The sequence below is a fragment of the Cynoglossus semilaevis genome, chromosome 13 (assembly GCF_000523025.1).
Source record: "Cynoglossus semilaevis isolate Cse_v1.0 chromosome 13, Cse_v1.0, whole genome shotgun sequence".
NCBI classification, from domain to species: domain Eukaryota; kingdom Metazoa; phylum Chordata; class Actinopteri; order Pleuronectiformes; family Cynoglossidae; genus Cynoglossus; species Cynoglossus semilaevis.
This window is the reverse complement of record NC_024319.1, coordinates 21823951-21845672: the sequence shown is the minus strand read 5'-3', so window position 1 is coordinate 21845672 and position 21722 is coordinate 21823951. Positions and strand designations below refer to the sequence as shown.

General features: G+C 37.4%; 3 protein-coding genes and 2 non-coding genes across 11 annotated transcripts; 2 read left to right on the top strand and 3 right to left on the bottom strand.

The window, feature by feature from the left end:
* Position 1: 1 nt before the first annotated feature.
* Positions 2–10699, bottom strand: LOC103389008 (meprin A subunit beta-like). Of its 7 annotated transcripts, none has more exons than XM_025061463.1 (19): positions 10240–10699; positions 10143–10197; positions 7335–7438; positions 7167–7241; positions 6499–6517; positions 6342–6401; positions 6001–6017; positions 5831–5915; positions 5258–5375; positions 4652–4827; positions 4073–4291; positions 3703–3864; positions 3377–3607; positions 1331–1780; positions 1050–1223; positions 814–916; positions 676–720; positions 436–480; positions 2–187 (listed from the first exon to the last, which is right to left on the bottom strand). In XM_025061463.1, exons 3-19 carry the CDS (start codon positions 7359–7361, stop codon positions 109–111), a joined length of 2085 nt encoding a protein of 694 aa, XP_024917231.1. In that variant the 5' UTR covers positions 7362–7438; positions 10143–10197; positions 10240–10699; the 3' UTR covers positions 2–108. The 7 variants fall into 7 exon arrangements, with proteins under 7 accessions (XP_024917231.1, XP_024917228.1, XP_024917232.1 ...); XM_025061460.1 differs by having other exon boundaries at positions 7335–7406; XM_025061464.1 differs by lacking the exon at positions 6499–6517 and having other exon boundaries at positions 7325–7438.
* On the top strand, positions 2455–2526 carry trnac-gca (transfer RNA cysteine (anticodon GCA)). The gene has a single exon. It is a non-coding gene; the product is annotated as a tRNA-Cys (tRNA).
* trnac-gca (transfer RNA cysteine (anticodon GCA)) lies at positions 3094–3165 on the bottom strand. Its single transcript has one exon. It is a non-coding gene; the product is annotated as a tRNA-Cys (tRNA).
* Positions 10700–13203: 2504 nt separating the features above from the next.
* LOC103389009 (apolipoprotein A-IV-like) lies at positions 13204–14604 on the bottom strand. The gene is given in 5 exon segments (XM_008324264.3): positions 13204–13639; positions 13642–13961; positions 14051–14201; positions 14316–14357; positions 14465–14604. Coding segments are annotated over 4 exon segments (693 nt in total). The 5' UTR covers positions 14356–14357; positions 14465–14604; the 3' UTR covers positions 13204–13457.
* Positions 14605–16684: 2080 nt separating this feature from the next.
* Positions 16685–18104, top strand: LOC103389010 (apolipoprotein A-IV-like). Its single transcript, XM_008324265.2, has 3 exons — positions 16685–16846; positions 16980–17130; positions 17355–18104. The coding sequence occupies exons 1-3, from the start codon at positions 16807–16809 to the stop codon at positions 17929–17931; spliced, it is 768 nt and encodes a 255-aa protein (XP_008322487.1). The 5' UTR covers positions 16685–16806; the 3' UTR covers positions 17932–18104.
* The last annotated feature ends 3618 nt before the right edge of the window (positions 18105–21722 follow it).

Sequence of the window (21722 nt, the reverse complement as noted above, 5' to 3'; positions counted from 1 at the left end):
TCTTTGTTTTCCCATATTACATACATAAAAATCCCATCAATAATTTTCACCATTTCCAAATGTTGCATCTTTTGTGCTTTTTTAGGTGAGGTGAGAAAGTGCAATATATTATGGTATCATTAGAATCAGTGCTAGCAGAAAGGTGAGGACAGGAGACGCCACTATAGCTGGAGAGAAGCCAAAAATGCTAAAATAGAAAGGGGAAAAAAACGTTCAAGACATTTTAATGCAGCTTATCAGTTACCTGTTTCGTTCTGTTCATAACAAGCCATTTAACCAGCTGAATATTACACTGTATTTTCATTTTCTGTTTTTGCATTTTTCAGTACATACATACACACATATATATATATATATATGTATATATATACGTAAGGTATATATAAGGTGTAAGGTGTTAAGGCCATTTCCACCATAAATTGAATGTCTCTTTACCTGTCGTCGGTTGTCACGGGAGGTGGTTGGACTGTGGTCATGATCCTGCAAAGACATTTTATGGTTCAAATGGCGTAATTATTGACCTTTAATAATAAAAAAAAAAAATAATAATAATAATGTGTGCCAATGCTAGATAAAGTACACCGCCTAAGGGCCAGGAAAGGGAAGCTACATTGTAAATGTAAATGCTGACCAACACCAAGTACCATTTCAACCAGACTTTAAATATCTCCTTACCAGTCACCAGTGGTTGTCGGAGATGGTTGGACAGTCGTTGGGATCCTGTGAAGACATTGTATGGTTTAAAAGGCCTATTTACCGACTCCATTTTCCATTTCTTAAAGAACTGTGTGTTATTGCTTGATAAAGCTGTACCGTGATGAGCATGTGCCATGATCGAGGTCATGTGATTGGTTATAATTTACTGCTGCCATATGTGGACAAGGCAGTTCATCTCCGGTGACTAAGGAAGAGAGATCTGGAAACAAAGGAAGCTTCTTTAAAATATACTACAATACCTCCAGTATTGAGTAAAGTGCTAAAAAGGTACTACAAAAAAATGTGATCAAACGTGATGTAACGTAGGTTAAATGAGAATTTTGTCAACCTACCGTGGAAGCTTAGGGTAAAAACTGCATTTCCTCCCTTGATGAAGTCTCTGGTTTTCATTGTATCTAAATCTGCAAAAGAGCTTCTGCCATATACAAGTCCGCCATAAGAAGTTTCATTATTTTTATCAACGTATTGCTCTCCAACTTCACGCGGATTCTCGTACCAGCGACTCCCTGTCGGCACAGTTGAAAGAACATTAAAGGCTAATTTCCATAGTTACCACGATGCGTAAAGCCTTTCTAATATTTTCAAATAGTGAATAAAACGTAACGTGAATTACCTTCGCTGGTGTCTGTTACTGGATCACTCGTGAAGCTTCTTCTCATAGACATTTGCATTCGAGGATTGGGTGTCTGGTCCACCATTTGTAAAGTCACCTGTTTGTGTAAGCTAGGCCACTGCAGTTGGTTATCGTATTTTCCTGATACCAGTTGTACTCCCAGTCCGATATATGACACAGATAGCACTACTGCAAAGCGATAGGCATAGCCATCTTTGGAGTACTGCCGTGGGCTGAATATAGTTTCAGAGTCAGAGGCGTTCAACAGTTTTTCAATATTGTTCAGTTGAAGGGTAACATGTGGACACCCTGTCTCGGAGAGGTTGACATCATCGATCGAGAAGCCACCTGAGGAAAATCCTCCACCTTTTCGGACCTCAAACTCTACTTGAAAGTCTGTGGTGGCATTCAAGGGCACATGGTGGACTTGCCAGTGTGATGTGTGCTGACCTTCGAGGGGAAAATGGAAAATATCCTAAATTATTCCTACCAATTCTTCATGGAACAGTTATCAACTTACATTTGTTCTTTAACTTCTTCTTTTCTTTCAATTTTACCTTGAGAGGAAAAAATCTAAAAAAAAAATATATATCTGTCCTTATAATATTGGTCATGCTTTTTTACAACAGTATCTCTGTTCAATAATAGTTAAAATGTAGCACTAAGAAAGATACTTTTTAGTATATTTGTTTACCTATTTATTATATTGAAGTCCTTCATTTGTCTTTCATATAAAATAACATTACAGTGTTCCCTCTCTATATCACAGTTCTCCTTTCGCTCGCTCAGTACATCGCGTATTGTTTTTCATCCAATCTCGCAATATTTTCGATCTCACTATATCGTGATATTTTACGGTAAATAAAAAAATTAAAATTGCCAATATTTTGATTATTTTCGTGAAAAATAATCATTTCTACAGTATATAAATAAACGAAAGGACGTTTTGCAACACATATATACAGGGTAAAGATTTGGGTTGCGAAATCTAAGATACCCGCATGTCATACGTGACGTACAGTACATACTATATGGTGAGCATTTAATTAATGTAGGGCAATGACCTAAGGTATAAAAAATTATAATAAAGGAACAAACCAAAACATAACTTAATCACAGCGTGTGGGGGTGTAGCTCAGCGGTAGAGCATTTGACTGCAGATCAAGAGGTCCCTGGTTCAACTCCAGGTGCCCCCTTGTCATTATACTGGAACTGTTTGTGAACTCCAGTATGTAGCAATTATAACACATCATATACGTATGTACTCTACATAAATTTGTTTTATAATAATACTAATAATTATATTAATAAAACAAAAACAAATATTGTTATAAAAACAAAACATATAAATATACCACATTTATATATTTGCATATATTTACATATATATTGTATATATTTACATGTATATATTTAAACTGTGCCCTCTGGTAGACACCAGAGGGCACTGTTGTTGTTCGATTGTTGATAACAGCGTAGTGGAGGTTCGTAAAGTGTAACTATATACATAACTATCTCATCTTTACTTCGCGATTTTTCCCATTTCGCAGTGGGTCTAAACGCAACTACGCAAAGGATTGTCGTATATTTATATGTTTTGTTATTAGTTTGTTATTTGTTATTATTAGTTTGTTATTTGTTATTATTAGTATTGTTATTAAAACAAATTTGCAAATGTATGTAGAGTACATACATATATGATGTGTGATAATTGCTAAATATGGGAGTTCACAAACTCCACAAACAGTTCTAGTATAATGATGAGGGGGCACCTGGAGTTGAACCAGGGACCTCTTGATCTGCAGTCAAATGCTCTACCACTGAGCTACACCCCCACTAGCTGTGAAAATGTTATGTTTTGGTTTGTTTTTTTATTTTTTTAAACACTTTAGGAACCATTTTCTGTTTTTTCCTACATAGCCTTAAACTCGATACCGTTCCAGGTAATCATAGTTACTGTATGTTCTCACTGTTTTTTTTCCACACAATAATCATTTCCTCTACATTTAACAAATATCATTTGACATTCACAGATTCTAACATTACCACTGATCTGTCCCATGAGTCGGCGGGATCCTCTGTGGTCCCGTTCATCGTGAAACTCCCTGATCCAGATGTTAAGTGTGTCGTTCTGGCTCCCACGGTGATAGTAGTAAAACTGGAGGCATTGGACGTTACACTTGCCTTTGCTATACATTCTGTCAGTCTCCAGGGTGGCGGAGTCTCCCTCCATCCCATATGCTGTGTTAGCGTACATAAAGTGACTGTCATCGCTACCTAGAAAGTAATAATAAAGACAAAGCTGTAGAATCAAGAGTCAAGACTTTTTTTTTTAAAAATTAAAAAAAAAAAAGTTTTTGTTATTTCCTTACTATGATTATAGCTGCCAGTGGGTAGACTTGTGTGGTCAGAGCTGGGACCATTGTTGGCATGTGTAACCATTTTCCATTCAATATTACCCAGCGAACATTTCTTCATTTTACACATTTCCCCTTGGGAGAAGGTGCAGTGCATAGAGAATGTAGCAGTTGATGCTGTAGAGACAATTACAGCACAGGACTTTAATCTCTAATATTTACGCAACTGAAAGGCAAAGAAACATCATCATCGTAATTCTAATATGAGCTTTCTTCAACTGAATTATTGTTTTTTATTTTAAGTTTGGATTGAGCTAGAAGTTGTTGTTGAGTTAGCCAATAATAACAATAGAAAAAAAACACCAAAACGACTCGGAGGACTTACTGCAATTGTAGCGCCGGTTCAGCTCCAGAGTATCACTGGGACTCATGTCCTGTGTTTGGCCAATTATGTCGATGAACTTTGCGTCCTTTGTTGTAATTGTATTCCCATCACCATTGCTGAATGCCTTTTTGCCGTAATGCATTACTGACCAGTAGTCGTACGGAACCCCCATATCAGTGGACACACTTAGGGGGATTTTCTCAAAATTGTTTTTGTTATCTACACAAAAATGGAAAATGAAGACATTATACAGTTATAGATTGGGAAAATAAATGTGCGTTTTTTTTTGTTTCTATGGGCATGAGTGGATGGATGGACAGATAGATGGATGGATGGATAGATGGATAGATGGATAGATAGATAGATAGATAGATAGATAGATAGATAGATAGATAGATAGATAGATAGATAGATAGATGGATAGATAGACAGATAGATAGATAGATAGATAGATAGATAGATAGATAGATAGATAGATAGATAGATAGACAGATAGATGGATAGATGGATAGATAGATAGATAGAAGATGTTATGAAATGTGAGTTTATATAAATAAACAAATTACTAATTAAAATAACCTGCTAAAATGTTCTCTAAGTGAATGGTCACATAGTCATCTCTGTCAAATCTGGTGTGTTCATGAAAGAAGCCGAGCGCGTGGAGAAACTCATGCTCCACAAGAGAAATTTCGTCACAGTTTGTGCCGATGGAGAGTTCTTGTGGACCACCAACCAATCCAACGTATGAATAACATCTAAAAAATAAAAAATAAATAAATAGCACAACGTTATCTTTTTAGAGTATGTCAAAGTAATTGTCCAACTTAGATGCTGCTTGTGACAATAAGGACTATGGTTGCATGGTGAAAGTATGGGAGAATACCAAAGTTCTCCACTTGTGTTTATGACATTGTTTTTGGACACTGGGAAAAAGAAATATAACAAAAAATTTCAGTCATCTATCAAACCATTTGTCCATCCAAAATTTACAATCGTAACACTCTTTTCTGGAATCGAACATTAGTTTGAATCCAGTCGGCTTCAAAGCTTCAGCCACAATAATATTTAATTTGGGTGCTCTGATGGAGAATAACTGAAACCAGCAAAGAGAGTAGCTAACTGTAAACACATTTAAAAACCATCACATAATGCTAATTTGTTATGATAAAAGTAATGTCTACATACCCATCCAACTTTTGGACAATGACATAATCCCTTTCCTGGTCTCTTGGTTTGAAGTCAATGCACGATTTCAACCTGAACTGCTCAAAGGCTTGCAGGATGACACCTACAGCATTTAGCCCTGTTTCACAACCAGAAAAAAAAATTAGAATGTGAGAGCAGCCAAGAATTTGTTTTTTTTGACCAAAAATATTTTAAAAGTTAAGTTAGTTAACCAGCCTTGATCACTTAAATTTGTTCCTAGTTAAATTGTGGTCTGTTGAGGGACTAATGTACACAAACAATATTCAACTAATTTTTGAGTTTTATTTTTGTATATTTTTTATATTAATAACTCCATCTATCTATTTCATTATTTATAGATGTATATATTTATGGTTATTTTTCTTTCTGTTCCAGCATTAAACTGAAAATAAACATTTGATCATTCTATAATGGTGATTTTTGCATCAAATTAAAGATGTTAATCATTTCAAATCCCTCCATTAAAATACTTATACTATATTATACTTATATTAAAATACTACTTCACATTTCCATAGACAAAATTATTCTTATGTACAAAAGTATATTTACCCAGACTTTCATCCAAAACAACTGGAATGGGCATTGTCCACAAGATGTCATCAGAACTTAAGGAAGACCTGGATTTTATGGAAGGCTAAAATTTATAAGAAGGTTTTTAGTCAAACACAGTTATAGACCATTATATTTTTCTGCAATTTGTTTCAAAAATCTTAACTCACCAGAATATCGCTGTGTCCTGGAGATCAAATAAAACAAGGAAACAACAAATATGGCATTACAGTCAGACAACGATAGGAAAATCTGGCTTGTGTTTTCTTGTATTTCCCAACATTGAGCATGTAGCTATTCTGCTACAGCCTCCTGAGCTCAGATGTACTGGTGACGCAAAGTTGTTGGGGAAGGTTTAAAAGACAGTGGTGAGACCTGCTTTGATGTATGGTTCAGAGACAGTGTCTCTGTCTGACAGACAAAAGGCTGAGTTGGAGGTGGAAGAGACGAAGATGCTGGCAGTGACCGGGATGGACAGGAGTAGAGGTGACTTTCGTTATTGTGACCTCACCATTGTTTATTTCTGAAATGTCCTTCCCTTCCTCCATGTCTTCAAAGGTGAAATTAGATTCTGCTCGACAAAGCAGAGCAAATCGATTTCAGATATTTGATACAGATTCACAACACTGCATAAATGAAAAGCACCAATGTAAAGTAAATGGACTTACTATCAAGCCTCTTCTCGCTCTGGAAAGATGTTAACAAAGCATCAGCATTTTTTGGTTTTGTTTTGTACAATACAATACAATACAAACATAGTTTGTGGGAGAGTGAATGTTGTCATAACAAGAGACGCATGTTAACTATGTTTATAGCCTCGCGTTTACAAAATATGTTTAAGAGAATCAGAACGGATAACAGTCCTAAAATGGTTCAAAATCCAAGCTAATTGTTGTGAGGGATTCAGAGTAACCTAATGGTAATATAAGGGTGATAAAAATAATTTGTTGTCAATAATTGTTTGAAAATACATGATGTTATTTTAACATGTTATTAATTGAAAACGCTGTCCATTGTGCTGACGATGAATTACTTATGTCTTCCACAACGGAAAAGAGCCAGAGTAATGCAAAGAGAGATATGACACAGTGTACTGTGTTGTCTTTAAAATATTGATTTGTACGCAGTTATGAGTTGTTCTGTATTCAATTGTTCATACGTTGCTGTAGAACACAAACAGTATAGTTTGTATTGCATCAGTTTTGTGTACAAAAGTTCCATAACTAAAGTAGCATGTCTACAATGTGTATAGTTAAGTGTTAAATACTGGTAATCCATTACAGTAAAGGCAGTAATAATAATAATAATAATAATAATAATAATAATAATAACTCACTCGTTGCGGAAAGGGAGATGAAATGGCCAGGTTGACTAGAAGAAAAATGTAGCCCTTCATATTTGCTCTTTTTTTCTGTTAATTGAATAAATGAATGAATGAATGGATAGATAGATAGGTAAACATGAAAATAAATATGGATTTAATAAGGGACCCACCAGTGCTTACCTCCTGCTGGTCTGGTTGTTGAGTCATGGTGAGTCCAAGATGCAGACTGGTTTTTAAGCTGTGCCACCACCCCTGTCAGTGACAGTACACACAAACCCATGTTTCTGCAACAAAGCAAAAACTGTCATGCAAACCTGCCATACCAGCAATTTCATTCCATTGACTGTTAGATTACTTTGAAAAACAAACAAACAAAAAAAAACAACTATAACCTGTCCGATCCAATACCTAAGACAAAAACGACATAACTAAACATTGCGAAACAGTGTTACTGAAACTGGCAGAAAAAAAGATTTCCATCAGCACCTGTCTAAAAATGGAGGCAGTGTCATACATGTAGTTCCTGTGACAGCGACATATCCGTGTCAGACAAAAAAAAACATTCGTGTCATGTCATCTTTGTTTTCTCAATCTTTGTATGAATCTTTTCTCGTGTTGTTTGTTTAGCCAAACATTCATGTCATGTGTCTGTTAACTCACTCTGTCCTACCCTGAACATGACTGAGACATAGACTGAGTTTCTCACGAATCTAATAGATCTGTTTTTACAAGCAATAATCTTGAGTTGAATTCCCAGTCAGTTTTGATCGATGAATCTGTTGCCCATGTGAGCCCATATTTTCACAGACAAGTGAACACAGTGAGGAGAGCTGGCACGACCGACGTAAAAAGAATATAAGTCATTTTTATGGAGGGGGTAGTGTTACAGAAAATATATATCAGGATATATCAGGATGTCTTTATATCAAATATAATAAAATATCATTCAGCATGATCATACAAGCACTTTCATTTAGCTAGACCAATACCAAATGACCCATATGTGTTATGTATTTTTATTTTAGATGTATTGTTGTATAACGGATTTTTCGCTCTATCGTGGGTTTTTGCTGTATATAAACATTTTTAAATTTCAGCAAAAGAAAAAAACAGCAAAAAATAATTTAAAAAATCAATTAAAAGGCATTTTATAACACATACATACATGGTATTGCAAGAAATAACCTACACATTTGTGAAAGTTTCGTAAAGTTTTTTGTTTTTTTTTTTTTTTGCGGAAAAAAAAACGCAGGACAACTGTACTCGTACAAGTACTTGAGAACATGTGCTGTTCCAGCAACTTGATATTTTGTAATTCTGATATAAATCTGATTCTGAGACAGGAGCAAGGCTTACTGTATGATTTAAGCTATTGATCCTACACTGGGAAAATTATAATTATTTAATTTTTAAATTTTAAATTTTAATTAGTTGGTTTGGGCATGTGCGTAGGAGGGACAGTGGATACATTGGTAGAAGAATGTTAGAGATGGAGCTGACCAGGTAGGAGAAAGAGAGGAGATATATGGATGCAGTGAGGGAGGACATGCAGATAGTTGGAGTCAGAGTAGAAGATGGAGAGATGGAAATCAATGATTCGCTGTGGCAACCCCTGAAAAAAGGGACAAAGCCCAAAGGAAAAGAAGAAATAAGCTCTAAATATGCTAATGTGTCTCCTCAGCAAAGTTGCATCCAGAAAATACAGTCCAGATTCCTATTTTACTGTACATTGTTATTGAAGCTAAAGAAATGTATTTCGGTAAACACAACTTTTGTTGCTTCTGTTGTTTCTGATGACTTTTAAGGCATTGTTAATTTATTTCTAAGTCATTTTATTCATCTATTTTCTTTTCATTCTGTGATATATTTCAAACTATTTATTGAGAGTCATTTCCCTTTGTGGGAATATATATATAAGGAAATGAAAACTGTTTTTAATCAAGCAATGAATGACTTCAATTATTATTTTTGTGCAGCATTATATTAGTATTGCAACATTAGGACAGAAACACATTCCAGACAAGCCTCCTAGCCATCAACTGTGTCCATAGAAGCCAAGCTGTCAAAAAGACAATGAGAACATTCCTCCCTGGTGAACTGTTAATTCAAAGGCTAAACAGTTTTTAAAAAAGATTAATGGAAAGATTTCCTTGTTTACTGTTATAGTAAAGCTTAAAAAATTACTTGATGATCCAAACATAAATTATTGGAACTATCATAAACACTTTGATGTTATTTTATTTTTCAACCAAAATGACAATTTACTTTAGGACGGACAATTAAATTTTTTTATTCCCTTTCATTGACAAATAAGGACTTTGTATCCGTGAGGTTTAATAACTGTATTATGATATTTTGTAATGTTATAAACTGTTTAAAGTCAGCTGGAACCTGCAGGATCCAACTCAAAGATGAGGACCTATGTGTCTCAATGACAAAAAAAAAAAATGTTGCCGGAACCTTCCGTTCTCTGTGTTACAGAACCTCCAACTTTTAGTTGGATATGTATGGATACAGTCACAATGTACAATGTTCACTTGTTTTGCATCAAGTAACGTAAATTAATCTTTAAACTAACTTTTACTAAATTTACTTTTTAATTAGTACTTTTCCCACCTCAAGGCCACCACCAACGTGATCTCTGTCAGTGCTATCTCTCTCTCTCTCCGTTCCAAGACGGCAGTCGTATGTCTTTCCACTCGTATTTTCCCAAATAAAAATAACTAAAAACCAAATAATTCGTAAGGGAAATGAGAAATAAAGCGACGGGTTAAATTACCCAGCGACGGACAGTGAGCGAGACGGCGCGAAAGTGTCAAGTGGAAAAATGGAGGTCGGTTGAGTACTCGTAACTCAATGTTTGCGTTACGGACTCGTAACATTGAATACTCGTACTGCAACAGTCGCGGACTCGTAACATTGAATACTCGTACTCCGGGTAGCTCGTATCTCGAGGTACCACGGTATATACAAATATATATGACTCACCCTGTAACACATGACAAGATACTCCGGGGACTCCCTGAGGAGCTGGAGCTAATATCTGGTGAACAGAAGTACTGCCTTCAGGTGCGCAGCTTATCACCCTCCTCTGGTGAACAGAAGAACTGCCTTCAGGTGCGCAGCTTATCACCTCAGGAATCATAGCATAGCTGTGACAGAAGAGCACAGAAATGCACCACCAACACCAAAACATACGATAAAACCCCAAATGAAGCTTGACAAGACGTTACCTAACCCTCATATATCAGTAATGTTGTGGTTTCCCACGGCTATGACGCACTACTACTACTACTACTCTGTTAATCATAATCCCGTTTTTTCCCTGATGAATTCTATTAGCAGTGCTGTCACTAGGCAGGGACTGATTTATTGACATACTAAGTTGTGGCAATGTATATTTTGATTTAAAAATAGAATAATTACCTCAGAAAATGTATTACTTTGCGACTATATACAATTAGGTGTTAACTAATGTACACTACGTACGTTGTTTTTCTTTCTGATGTGTTGTCCTTCCACAGTCTTGCTGCTGCTTTCTTTCCTGTTTGTAGGTACGCGAGCTGCCACTAGGGGGTGCGCAATGAAAAGAATTAAGTGGGTCCACACAATAAAGACGTGTAAATATACTTTTTTTTCTCCAAAAGTCAATTTTAAGTAACAAATAAATGCGGGATGATCAAAATGCACCTTATTTTATGATGAAATTATTATTTTTTATACATTATCCCTAAAATATCTGCTCTCTGCCTGTCATCTAGTCCCTTTGCTCTTAAGTTAGTGTTTAACTGAGTTATATAGAAAACCTCTTTCTTCTTCTGTTCCCCTTTAAATCTTCAAAATAAATAACACTCTGGAATTAACGAAGCTACCAGTGTTGTTAACCAAAGGATATTGGTTCAACAACATCACTAAACGCCAGCAACCGACTGCGTCATTAAGAGGTTTTTATCCTTTCAGCCAATGATATTATAAATGTATAATATATGAATGTTTCTTATTCTTATTTGGTTAACATTTGCCAAAACAAGCGACCTTCAATATTGTTTTATTCAATTACACACATTTAAGCACTTACACTAGCTTTACACGTGATGGCAGTGTAAGTGCTTCCTGTTGAATTACGTTTCGGTTGTGGCGTCCAGCGACAGGTTAAAGGGAATAAAATAGCAAATTATCATTTTTTAAATATTATTATTATTATTATTATTATTATTATTATTATTATTATTATTATTATTATTATTATTATTATTATTATTATTATTATTATTATTATTATTATTATTATTATTATTATTATAGAAAAGGGTAGCAATGACTTTGATTCACTTATTCAGAGAATTGGAACTGTTGTCAAAGCAGAGAGCAACACAATAAGCCATTAACAAGCATCTCCTCATACCAAGGTGTACTTATCTGGTTATCAGAGTGGTGGCAAAAGCTACTCATTTACGTCACAACAACAACAAAGTGTTTTGTCACGGTGGGGATAGTGGCAAGACCATTCTTGTTCAAAGTATTCAACAAACAACAGCAATTCCTCCTCCTCTTCCTCCTCCTCCTCCTCCTCCCCGTCCTCTTTCTCCTCTATCTAAATCGTCTTTGTGGTACAGTTTAGAGCAGACTTGGGTCTGGTCTCCAGTTAATTATGCAGCCATTTAAATTAAGATCTTAGCGTTGCCTTCAGGCTCTGACTGATAATGAATCTAGATGAGGGTTTCTCCGTGCCAATTTAAGTGCTAATCACTTTTCTATATTAACTTATTCTTTTTTTTTAACAGTACCATGACAAATCGAAAGGCTTCGAAGGCACTTTTACATGTTTGGTTTGTGGTTGTTGTTTTTTTCTACAAGCAGAGAATAACACTGATTGTCATCTTGCTCAGTTTGTTTTGACCTGGCACAGGGTTATTTTAGTTCAGTTCATTTTTTAATAAAAATATTGTCATTTCATTTATAAAAATGATTGCATTGTACAATATTTCTTGAAAATCAAAAAAAAAAAAAGCTGCATCTAGACTTTGCATTTTTATTCCTATTTAACAGATTGTCAAACATACAGCCCGGGGACCAAAATTTTGGTTTGTGGTTGTATGGTATGTCAAACATACAGCCCGGGGACCAAAACCGGGCCGGTGGGGTGTTCAATTCGGCCCGCTTGATGAATTTTAAAAATAAAAAACAATACACAAACACTTAATTAAATAACAATAAATAATAGCAAATATCCAATATACCTAAATTCTTTGCATAAAATGATGCAAAACGATGTAGAAAAACATGGACTTATTGTTATTTATAGTTAATTATGTTATAATTGTACTGGCCCGGCCTACTTGACATCTAAATAGATTGTATGCAGTATGTGAACCAAAATGAGTTTGACACCCCTGTGTTAAAGTAATATTCCCCTAAGTTTAAATTAAATCGAAATGAATACTTTGACCAACGGGGCAAATGTTAAAGGACTCCTAATCAAACAATCATGAAAAGAGTTTTTTTTTTTTTCAAGAATGACCTTTGCACATGAACGTGTGTGTGTGAGTATCTGCATGTGAGTGAGTGTGAGTTTATGCGTTGTTGTCATTAGACTCTGACCCTCCACGCTGGACGTGCCACGTCAATACGGGGGCAAGGGAAAAGGGAGAGGGCTTATCGCGATCGCCAACGAAGGTTCGTCAGTTCATTTGAATGTATCAGAAATACTTTCGTTATGTTTTGGACACAGTGTTTATCGAAGTGACTTTAGTGCTCGTGCAATTTCATGACAAGCAGAGACATGCCCATGACGGAGACCAATGGTCTATACCTCTGCAAATGAAGTAAACAACACTGTAAGCCAAGGCGGGTTCTGACATGACATGTTATATCAGAACACCATTTGTTTTGTTGCGGGAAAGGTGATGCACACAGGGGAGTGTTTTAAAGAACGCATTTAACTTAGCTTTTAATACTCAGTGTTATAATTGTATCCATTTTGTAGATAAGCTACAAGAAATGTCTCTGAAGAAAAAAAAATGTAATAAAGGCAAAATAAAAAGGAAAATCCCAGAAACTTTTTTATTTGACGAAATTATACAAAAGACGCACAGTTACAGGCATTACAATATATTATTATAAAAAGTATATACACGTTTGAACCATGCAAACATTTGCTTCACAAATATTGCGCATATTAATAAATATTACATTACTGGTATCTGCAACTGTTTACAATCCGTGCATTGAAATCATCACGTGCTTCAAACAAAGGTAAACAATGTTATTCAGGAGCAACAGAAGTCGAAACACAACGGAGACTTAGTCAGTGTTCACAAACGACTGGTACAGGGACATGAGCTGGGCCTGGATGTCCTGCGTGTAAGGGTCAAGCTTCTCTCTCAGGTCCTCGGCATAGGGGGCCACCATTTGTTTCACCAAGTTGGCTCTATGTTTTAGCTCAACCTGGACCTTCTTGGTCATGGGGGCTACGCTGTCCTGTTCATACTCTCTTCCAGGCTGGTCTTCAGCTCCTGGCTCCTCTGCATCAGAGTGCTCCTCAGTGCCTCGGAGTCCAGGGAGTCAGCATAAGGGATGAGCTCTTGCTTGAACTGCTCCACCCTCTGCTGGATCTGAGCCTTCATGTCCTCAGCGTAGGGCTCCAGGCTGTTCTTGACAGAGGCCAGCTCGTCGGTCAGCACCTTCCTCAGCACGTCGGCGTCCGTGCTGATCTTGACCACCAGGTCCTGAGCTGCGGGGGGGAGCTGCTCCTTGAGGGCAACCGCATACGTGCTGGCTATGTAAGCACTCTCCTCCAGACGAGCACTGGAAAATGGACGAAGGGAGGGTCAGTGGTCAAGACCGGGACTGCAACACAAACATTTCCGAATAGGCTCGGGTGTCATAATACCCACTTGACTTCCTGTCCGAACTGAGACTCCCTGATCATCTGCAGACTGTCATCTGCCGTCTGAGTGGCTTTGGCAATGTAGTTCCAGAAAGAGTCAATCAACACTTCCACCTGTGCCTTTGATTCATCCCCATAGAGCTGGTGGGCCTGGCAGTCTAGGATGAAATGAATAAAAATGAAATATAATCTTTGGTCAATTTCGCATAATACAAGGTTAGCTATGAATGTTTTTGTTTTTTGTTTTAAAAATCCAGAGATTTTCAACTTACCAGACAGAACTGCAATGGCCAATATCACGAGCACCTTCATAGCTGTGTAAAAAAAAAAAAAAACATAAAAAAAAGGCTCAGGATATTTTAAAGCCTCAGCGTCAACACAAATCAGTTATTGTTCAGTTATTTTGTCATGCAGTTCTCACCTGCGATATGCTGATGATCTCAAGGATTTGAGTGTTTTATAAGTGTTTGCAGATGCAGTGCTTCTGTATGTATATATATACGGAAGCTGCACGACTGTTGTGCTCGAGAGTCCGAAGTCCAGGAGTCCCTGCCGTGTTGTTAGTACGGCCCTCCTCCTTCCTCTGCTGCGTCTCCTGGCTGTTATCACATGACTGCCAGCACTCTCATGAAGACACGCCGACATAAACTTTCAGCCTTGCACACGATACATCGATTTCAGACACGTCGCGAGAAATGTCGCAATCGGTCGCTCTCCTGATTCTCAATCAAGTTCAGAACCAAGACTTTGTCGATCTGTTTGTGGTTTTGATTTGAAGAGAGAAATCAGTATGCATTTTATTTAAAGAAGAAGAAACTCGATATTTTCACAGATATTTTGTGCGAGCTGCTCCACTATAAGCCGGGCGCTGAGGAACAGACTAAAATCATAAATAAATGGTAGCACAGATATCTCAGTCAACACTTCAGGGGTCAACTTTGTTTTTTAGTAGTTCAATCAGCTCAAAAACTCAGCTCAAAAGACTCTCTGCTTATTATGGGAGAGATTTTTACAAAGTAGTTTTCAGTCTAGGGCTTAAAAACCTGTACCAGCAGGGACCACAATACTATGGACCTGAACTGTACGTGACTGCCGAATTGCCTATCACTCCATGTGTGACCATGATGCTCTCTGACTGTACCAAGTCCATCTTTTTCCCACATACAGAGTACAGAGTGCAGAGTACAGTACATGAATGACTCATTCACACCATGACATTGACTAATGACTTGTACGAAGTGACAAAAACTGTTTTGCACATAAAGCAACATTAAACATGATACGTAATACAGGGGTCTCCAACCCCTGGTCCATGGACCGGTTCTGGTCAGTAGGTCATTTGGTATAACCCCTGGTCCAGGGTCCGGTTCTGGTCAGTAGGTCATTTGGTACAGTGAGACACAATGACATAATTTACTTACGAATTTACTTCATTCCAAAAGAATCCAGCCATATCCCTTTACTTTTTGTATTCAAAGATAATCTGGCGGATCATGGATCATTCAGAATCTGGTATTAAGAATAAAGTCTAAAAGACGTTTTATTTTGAAAATGTAACGATCCATCAATGATAGTGTGGCATTACCGGTCCTTGGTACAAGAAAGGTTGGGGAGCGCTGACTTAATACATACAATGACGGTAGTATCTCACTGACGCACAGCGCAATCAAAGTAGCTAATAGTAGAGTTGCTACAACACCAGGCTGCAGGAATGACTCTCACCCTAATGACCCTGAGAGACGTCAGTAAACGACCAACAGCCCATCCTCACCTTCTTATCTCCCCATCCACCCCCCCCCTGACCTACACCTCAGGGGGTCGTCAGCGTGGATGTGTCTGCTCTTTACGAACAAAAGAAAAGATCAAGGCCCAGACGGTAGACCAAACTTTTGTCTCCACTGACCGCCCCACCCCCATCTTCACACAGACGTCGGCTAGATATCCGAAAGCACAGCGTAGTCTCACATACTTTAAACACTCGGCAACCCTAAAGGGTTTAATCTGCTAAGAAAGACTTTATTAATCCAACAGCAGGGAAAATAAATGGAACTCCCCTGGTTGTTAATCAAGAAGAACACAATATATTTGATAATATATATATATTCGTGTTTTTTTTTTTGTTTTTTATTGAGTGTACAAATGCAAAATAAGCCTTAAAAAAATAAAATAAAACAACCGTTAAATAAGACATTTTACTCATTTAAAACATGTTAATACATGTGGTTCCTGATTGTCCTTCAATAGCTGACGGTATCAGTCTGCTAACCTTTGGTCAAACTAATATGCTGCAATCACATCACGTGGCATGCTACAGCAGCGTGCAATGGAAAGAAATGACACACCATTAATCGCAACTCGCTGTAACGGGAAATTAAGAAAAAAAAAAGGATTCAGTTTTGGAAAAAATGACAGATATAGTTCAACAGTTTGCGGCTTTATTTACTAAAGCCACAAACTGTTGAACGATATCTGTCACTGAAAACCTGCAAGGCCTTCAGAGAGACTCGTGTCTCTCGGAGCCTCACGTTTAAAGTAAAGTAGGTTTATGATGCGGGTGAAGGGCTAGAGTCTAGACTGTATTGGCAACAGCAGGTGATTTGCATACATGCATTCACTGGCACCAGGGGACACGACAGGGTGAGGCAGTGTGACAGCAAGACACTAACACCTGGACTTTGTCATGGTTCCTCACTATATAAGCCTTGCTACCTCTCAAGCTCACCACAAGTATTGACAAGTGGACTCTCAGGACACTCTCAAGCCATGAAGTTCCTCGTTGTGCTCGTCCTTGCTGCCTTCAGCGGTGAGTACGATGGACAGATCAAAATGTCTCGTTTTTTTTTGCCTTGGGTTTCTTGATGTAAAGAGTTGATTGCTGATTTTGTTTGTACTGTCCTTTTACGAGATAACTAAAAAAAATCTGCGCTTTTCTTTAGGCTGTCACGCCAATCCCTTCTATGCTGATGCACCCAAGCCTCAGATTGAAGTATTGACTGATGCCTTCTGGGACTACGTTGCCAAAGCCACCCAGACAGCTGATGACACCCTGCAGATGATCAGGAAGTCTCAGCTTGGACAGGATGTCAGGTATGTTACACAGAAGCGACATTTGTACTTCAAAGGTATTAAATTACAGGACTTCAAACCTTCAAATTCGTCATTATCTCCAAAGCTTCCATTGGTTTGAGTTCAGAGATGACGCAGTCGAAGTGATTGGAAACGTACCGAGCACATACAGTTTTGTTTTACCAACTAAAAAACAAAGACAGAAATAAAAACCTGAACCCTTCTGCTTTTTTTTTTACGTCTAGTGCCCGTCTGACGGAAAGTGCTGACATGGCAACCACGTACGCATCCAGCGTCAAGGATCAGCTTCCTCCTGTCGCCCAGGACCTGATCGCCAAAGTCACCACTGAAGCCGACCTGCTGAAACAGCGTATGACCCAAGACCTGAGCGCAGTCAGGGAAAGGCTGGGACCTATGGCTGAGGACATGAAGGCCAAGATCGCCGAGAGAGTTGAGTTGCTGAAACAGGAGCTGGCCCCCTATGCCGATTCCCTGGACACCGAGAGCCTGAAGAACACCCTGGTTCAGAGGAGCGACGAGCTGAGGACCACCCTGGAGCAGAGCATGAAGGATATGCAGACACAGCTGGGCCCATACACCGATGACCTGAAGGCCAAGGTTGACCAGCGTCTGCAGGAATTCAAGGATCACGTGATTCCTCTGACCGATAAAGTCCAGAGTGAGATGGCCCAGAGAGCCCAGCAGGTGAAGGAAATGGCCGCCCCCTACGTCGAAGGTCTGAGGGACAATCTGAACCCCTACACTGAGGACCTCCAGGCTCGCCTCATCTCCCTGTACGAGTCCTTTGTCAAATCCAACTAAGTCTTGTCCCAGTCATGTTTCGTTGAAATGAACTTAACACAAGAAGCAAACATCCACGCTGTCAAGAATCAAATTCACCAACGAGGTCCACAGCTGTTCAAATCCATCGTGGTCTAAGACCACACTGTGTTCTTTCCAACATACCAGAAATAAAGTTGAAACATGAGAATGAACGTTGTTGTTGTTGTCCTTAAAGTGCCTTTGGAAAAAAAAGTTACAAATATATATTTATATTATTTTCAATTAAAAAAAACAAAGAACAAACCAAAACCAAAACAAAAAAAAAATTAAAGTACAATAAAACATTTTATACAAGTTTCATTTCAAAAATGCCTTTAGAAAAAATCTTTAAAAAATGAACAAAATTAAGTATATTTAAGTAATTATATTAGGCATATTACGAAAACCAAAACAAAAAAAAAAATTAAGTAAAATAAAACATTTTTTTTTTACATTTCAAAAATGCCTTTAGAAAAATTCTTTAAAAAAACGAACAAAATTAAGTACATTTAAGTAATTATATTAGGCATATTACAAAATGTAATATGAAAAAAAGAGAAATATAATTGTTGAGTTAAATTTATAAAACAACAAAAAAAACAAACATAAACAATGTAAAGTTTTATTTTTTTTATTTACATGGTCATCAATAAACAATCAGTTTTAATAACATATTTGGGGCAGGTACTACACTACTAGAAGTTATCTGGGGGTAATTTTAAGGAGGGGCCACATGGTGGCGTGGTGGTCCATGCTGAATGGGTGACAGGACTCTTGCACTGGTGGGCAAACTTTCTGGCTCACGGGCCAAATTGAGGTTCAATATTTGACTGGTGGGCCACCTCGGTATTGATTGGATGTGGAATGCTGGGCGAAATAATTTAAATAAAATGTACAAGAATAAACCTAATTTTCAAAGGTTAATTCGGCACATTCAATGTCTGCCACCACTGAGTGGCATCAACAGAATTTACAGTCAATTTGTTTTAATGCACAAAACAGAGGGATTTAAAACAATTTTTACCAGACCTTGTACTAGTGTATATATAAATATATATTTATATATATACATTTTATAGGACAATATGGATGAAACTATACGTATTTTATTTCATTTTATAGGACATTATGGATGAAACTATACGTATTTTATTTTGTATTTATGATCATTTAAAACATAACACATTGAATAATACATCCAGAAACAACGAAAGTAAACAACAAGGACTAAATTCCCCTTTTGTGTGTTTGGTGTCGTGTTACAACATCACCCCATGTTAGGTTTCAGATGTGGGTGTTCAACGAGGCAAGTCCTGGTCTGTCTGTGCAAGTCAGACGTTCCTGAACACACCATGCTACCACTTTGTTTTCAATATGTTTTTTCATCCGTCCCACGCAGACTTATCTGGTGACAAATAACATTTTTTTTTCCTTTTCATTCTTTGCTGTCAACAGGTATGAGCAAAGTTAACCGTTGAGGTGCTCGCACCGCTAGGTTTAGCAGTTGTTTAATAGTTTGACTCGAGCTTTATTCTGGACATTTTATAAACCGTAAACTGTGGAAATAAGGATATAAAAATGTTTTTAGTCTATCTATCTATCTATCTATCCATCGTGTTTTTAGTCTATCTATTTATCTATCTATCTATCTATCTATCCATCCATCCATCATCCATCCATCCATCCATCCATCCATCCATCCATCCATCCATCCATCCATCCATCCATCCATCCATCCATCCATCCATCCATCCATCTATCTATCTATCTATTTATCTATCTATCCATCCATCCATCATCCATCCATCCATCCATCCATCTATGTATCTTTTGCAGGAAATGCATTAAAAACGTTTTCTCCTACCTTTAAATGTACATGGCTAGGTTTGTTAGCGTCATAGCTAACCGTTCCAAAGGTTCTGAAATAAAGTTCTTTCTAACGTCTTATGTCATTATTTACATCTAAAAACATTCATTCAAAAACTTTTAATAAAATAAAAAAAAAAAAAACATGCTGTTAACTTTGTATATTCCTGGCAGGTCATTGACCAGCGGTAGCCCTTAGCACACTTCTCTGTCAGTTGATCATTATGACTCAGATAAAAGAATGAACACAGACAGATATTCAAAGCCATGACCTCAGATGCTGTAGTTCAGCATTTTACTGACTCAGCAAAGCAGATATTTCTAATGTGCGTATGTAACAAAAACAATCTCAAAAACACTTCTTAGTGCAGCTTTTGAAAAACGGTCAACTTTTACCTAAGCAGCTGTTACGTTCTCGGTGTGAAAGGCGTTGTCTTTGTTTCTACTTACGGGACACTTAGATTCTTTTAGTCTTAAAGGCAGAAGTATAATAATAATATAAATGAATTATATAATTTGGAAAAGTTTGGCGGGCCCAATTAAAAAGCTTAAAGGGCCATATCTTGCCCCCTGGGCCTTAGTTTGGCCATGCCTGGTCTCTGCAGAACAATTAAAAGTCATTGCAGATCAGATAATATTCATGTGTGTTTCATGCAGAAATGGGCCCCTGTTATCTAGCTGCAGACGCGGAGTGTCTGAGTCTTTTTTTTTTCTTTCATATAATTGCATTGTCTTACTGATAATATATATGTCTATTTTCAATGAAGAAAATGCTGTTTTGGGGATCTATCTATCTATCTTCCAACAAAAGTATGATTTTATCACACTGCACCGTACCAACCCCCCTTAAACCTTCCTGCAGGTGGTCAGTCCACTGGAAGGTACCAACCGTCCTAACCGGGATCCGATCTTACCCAGGAGGTGAACCCTGGGGTTCCACACCAATGACAGAGACATTGTCTTTGTAAGAGGGTATATGTTGTTTGTCTCCATGTACTCTGTGGTTTCCCCTCATCCAATGACTACTGGACTCCTAGTATTGACGAGGATTGACCAATAAAAGAATACATGAATGTACTGATGGCACTGATGGGGCAGTAAATTACAGCTACCATCAACAAAGTGAATCCAAGTTTTTAATGCAGTAAGCAAAGCTAACGTGGCTAATGGATTGTTAAACAGTTTTGAGCTTTAGCAGCTGTATGTACAGATTTGAGACTACCTGGAGATTTTATTCATATTCTACTATTTACTATATATCAGTTTTGCTATTATTGATATTGGTAATGAGGATCCTAAAATAGGAATTTTCATGAAGAGAAAGTACTTTTGTAGGACCATTACATGCAGTGTTTTTTGTTTTTTGTTTTTTTTACAAAAGTGTAAAATCCTTCAACAATACCAACTCCACTAATCACAAAATTCTTCAACAATACCAACTCCACTAATCACTAAAAAAAAACCTGTTTAGGAAATACTACAGTATTGTTATCATGTCCTCGCATGAATTATTCAAACTTTGACCCCCCTTGTAAACTTTGGCTTCTGTGGGAAATGAATGAAGACGTATTGGACTGACAACGGTGGGGTCAAACTCTAAAAGGTCATCCCTCGTAGTCGCTGAGAGAATCACAGTTGTTGTGTTACGTAAGGTCTTCAAGACCCGGGTGATTTGCTTAAACGTAAAGCAACTTTAACATTTAAAGGTGGGCTGTTTCACGTTAAAGATTGTGAATAACATTGGAAAGAGAGAAGAAATAAAAAAAAACATTAATAATTACAGAAAAGATGGAGCAGGGGACAAAAAGAACTCACGAGAACTTTTAGCTGTCAGCTAACTTTTAGCCATAATATTTGCAATAAATAAAGCACAAACATTTAGTCACCAAATACAGAAAAGCCGTCGCAGTCAGTCTTACCACATG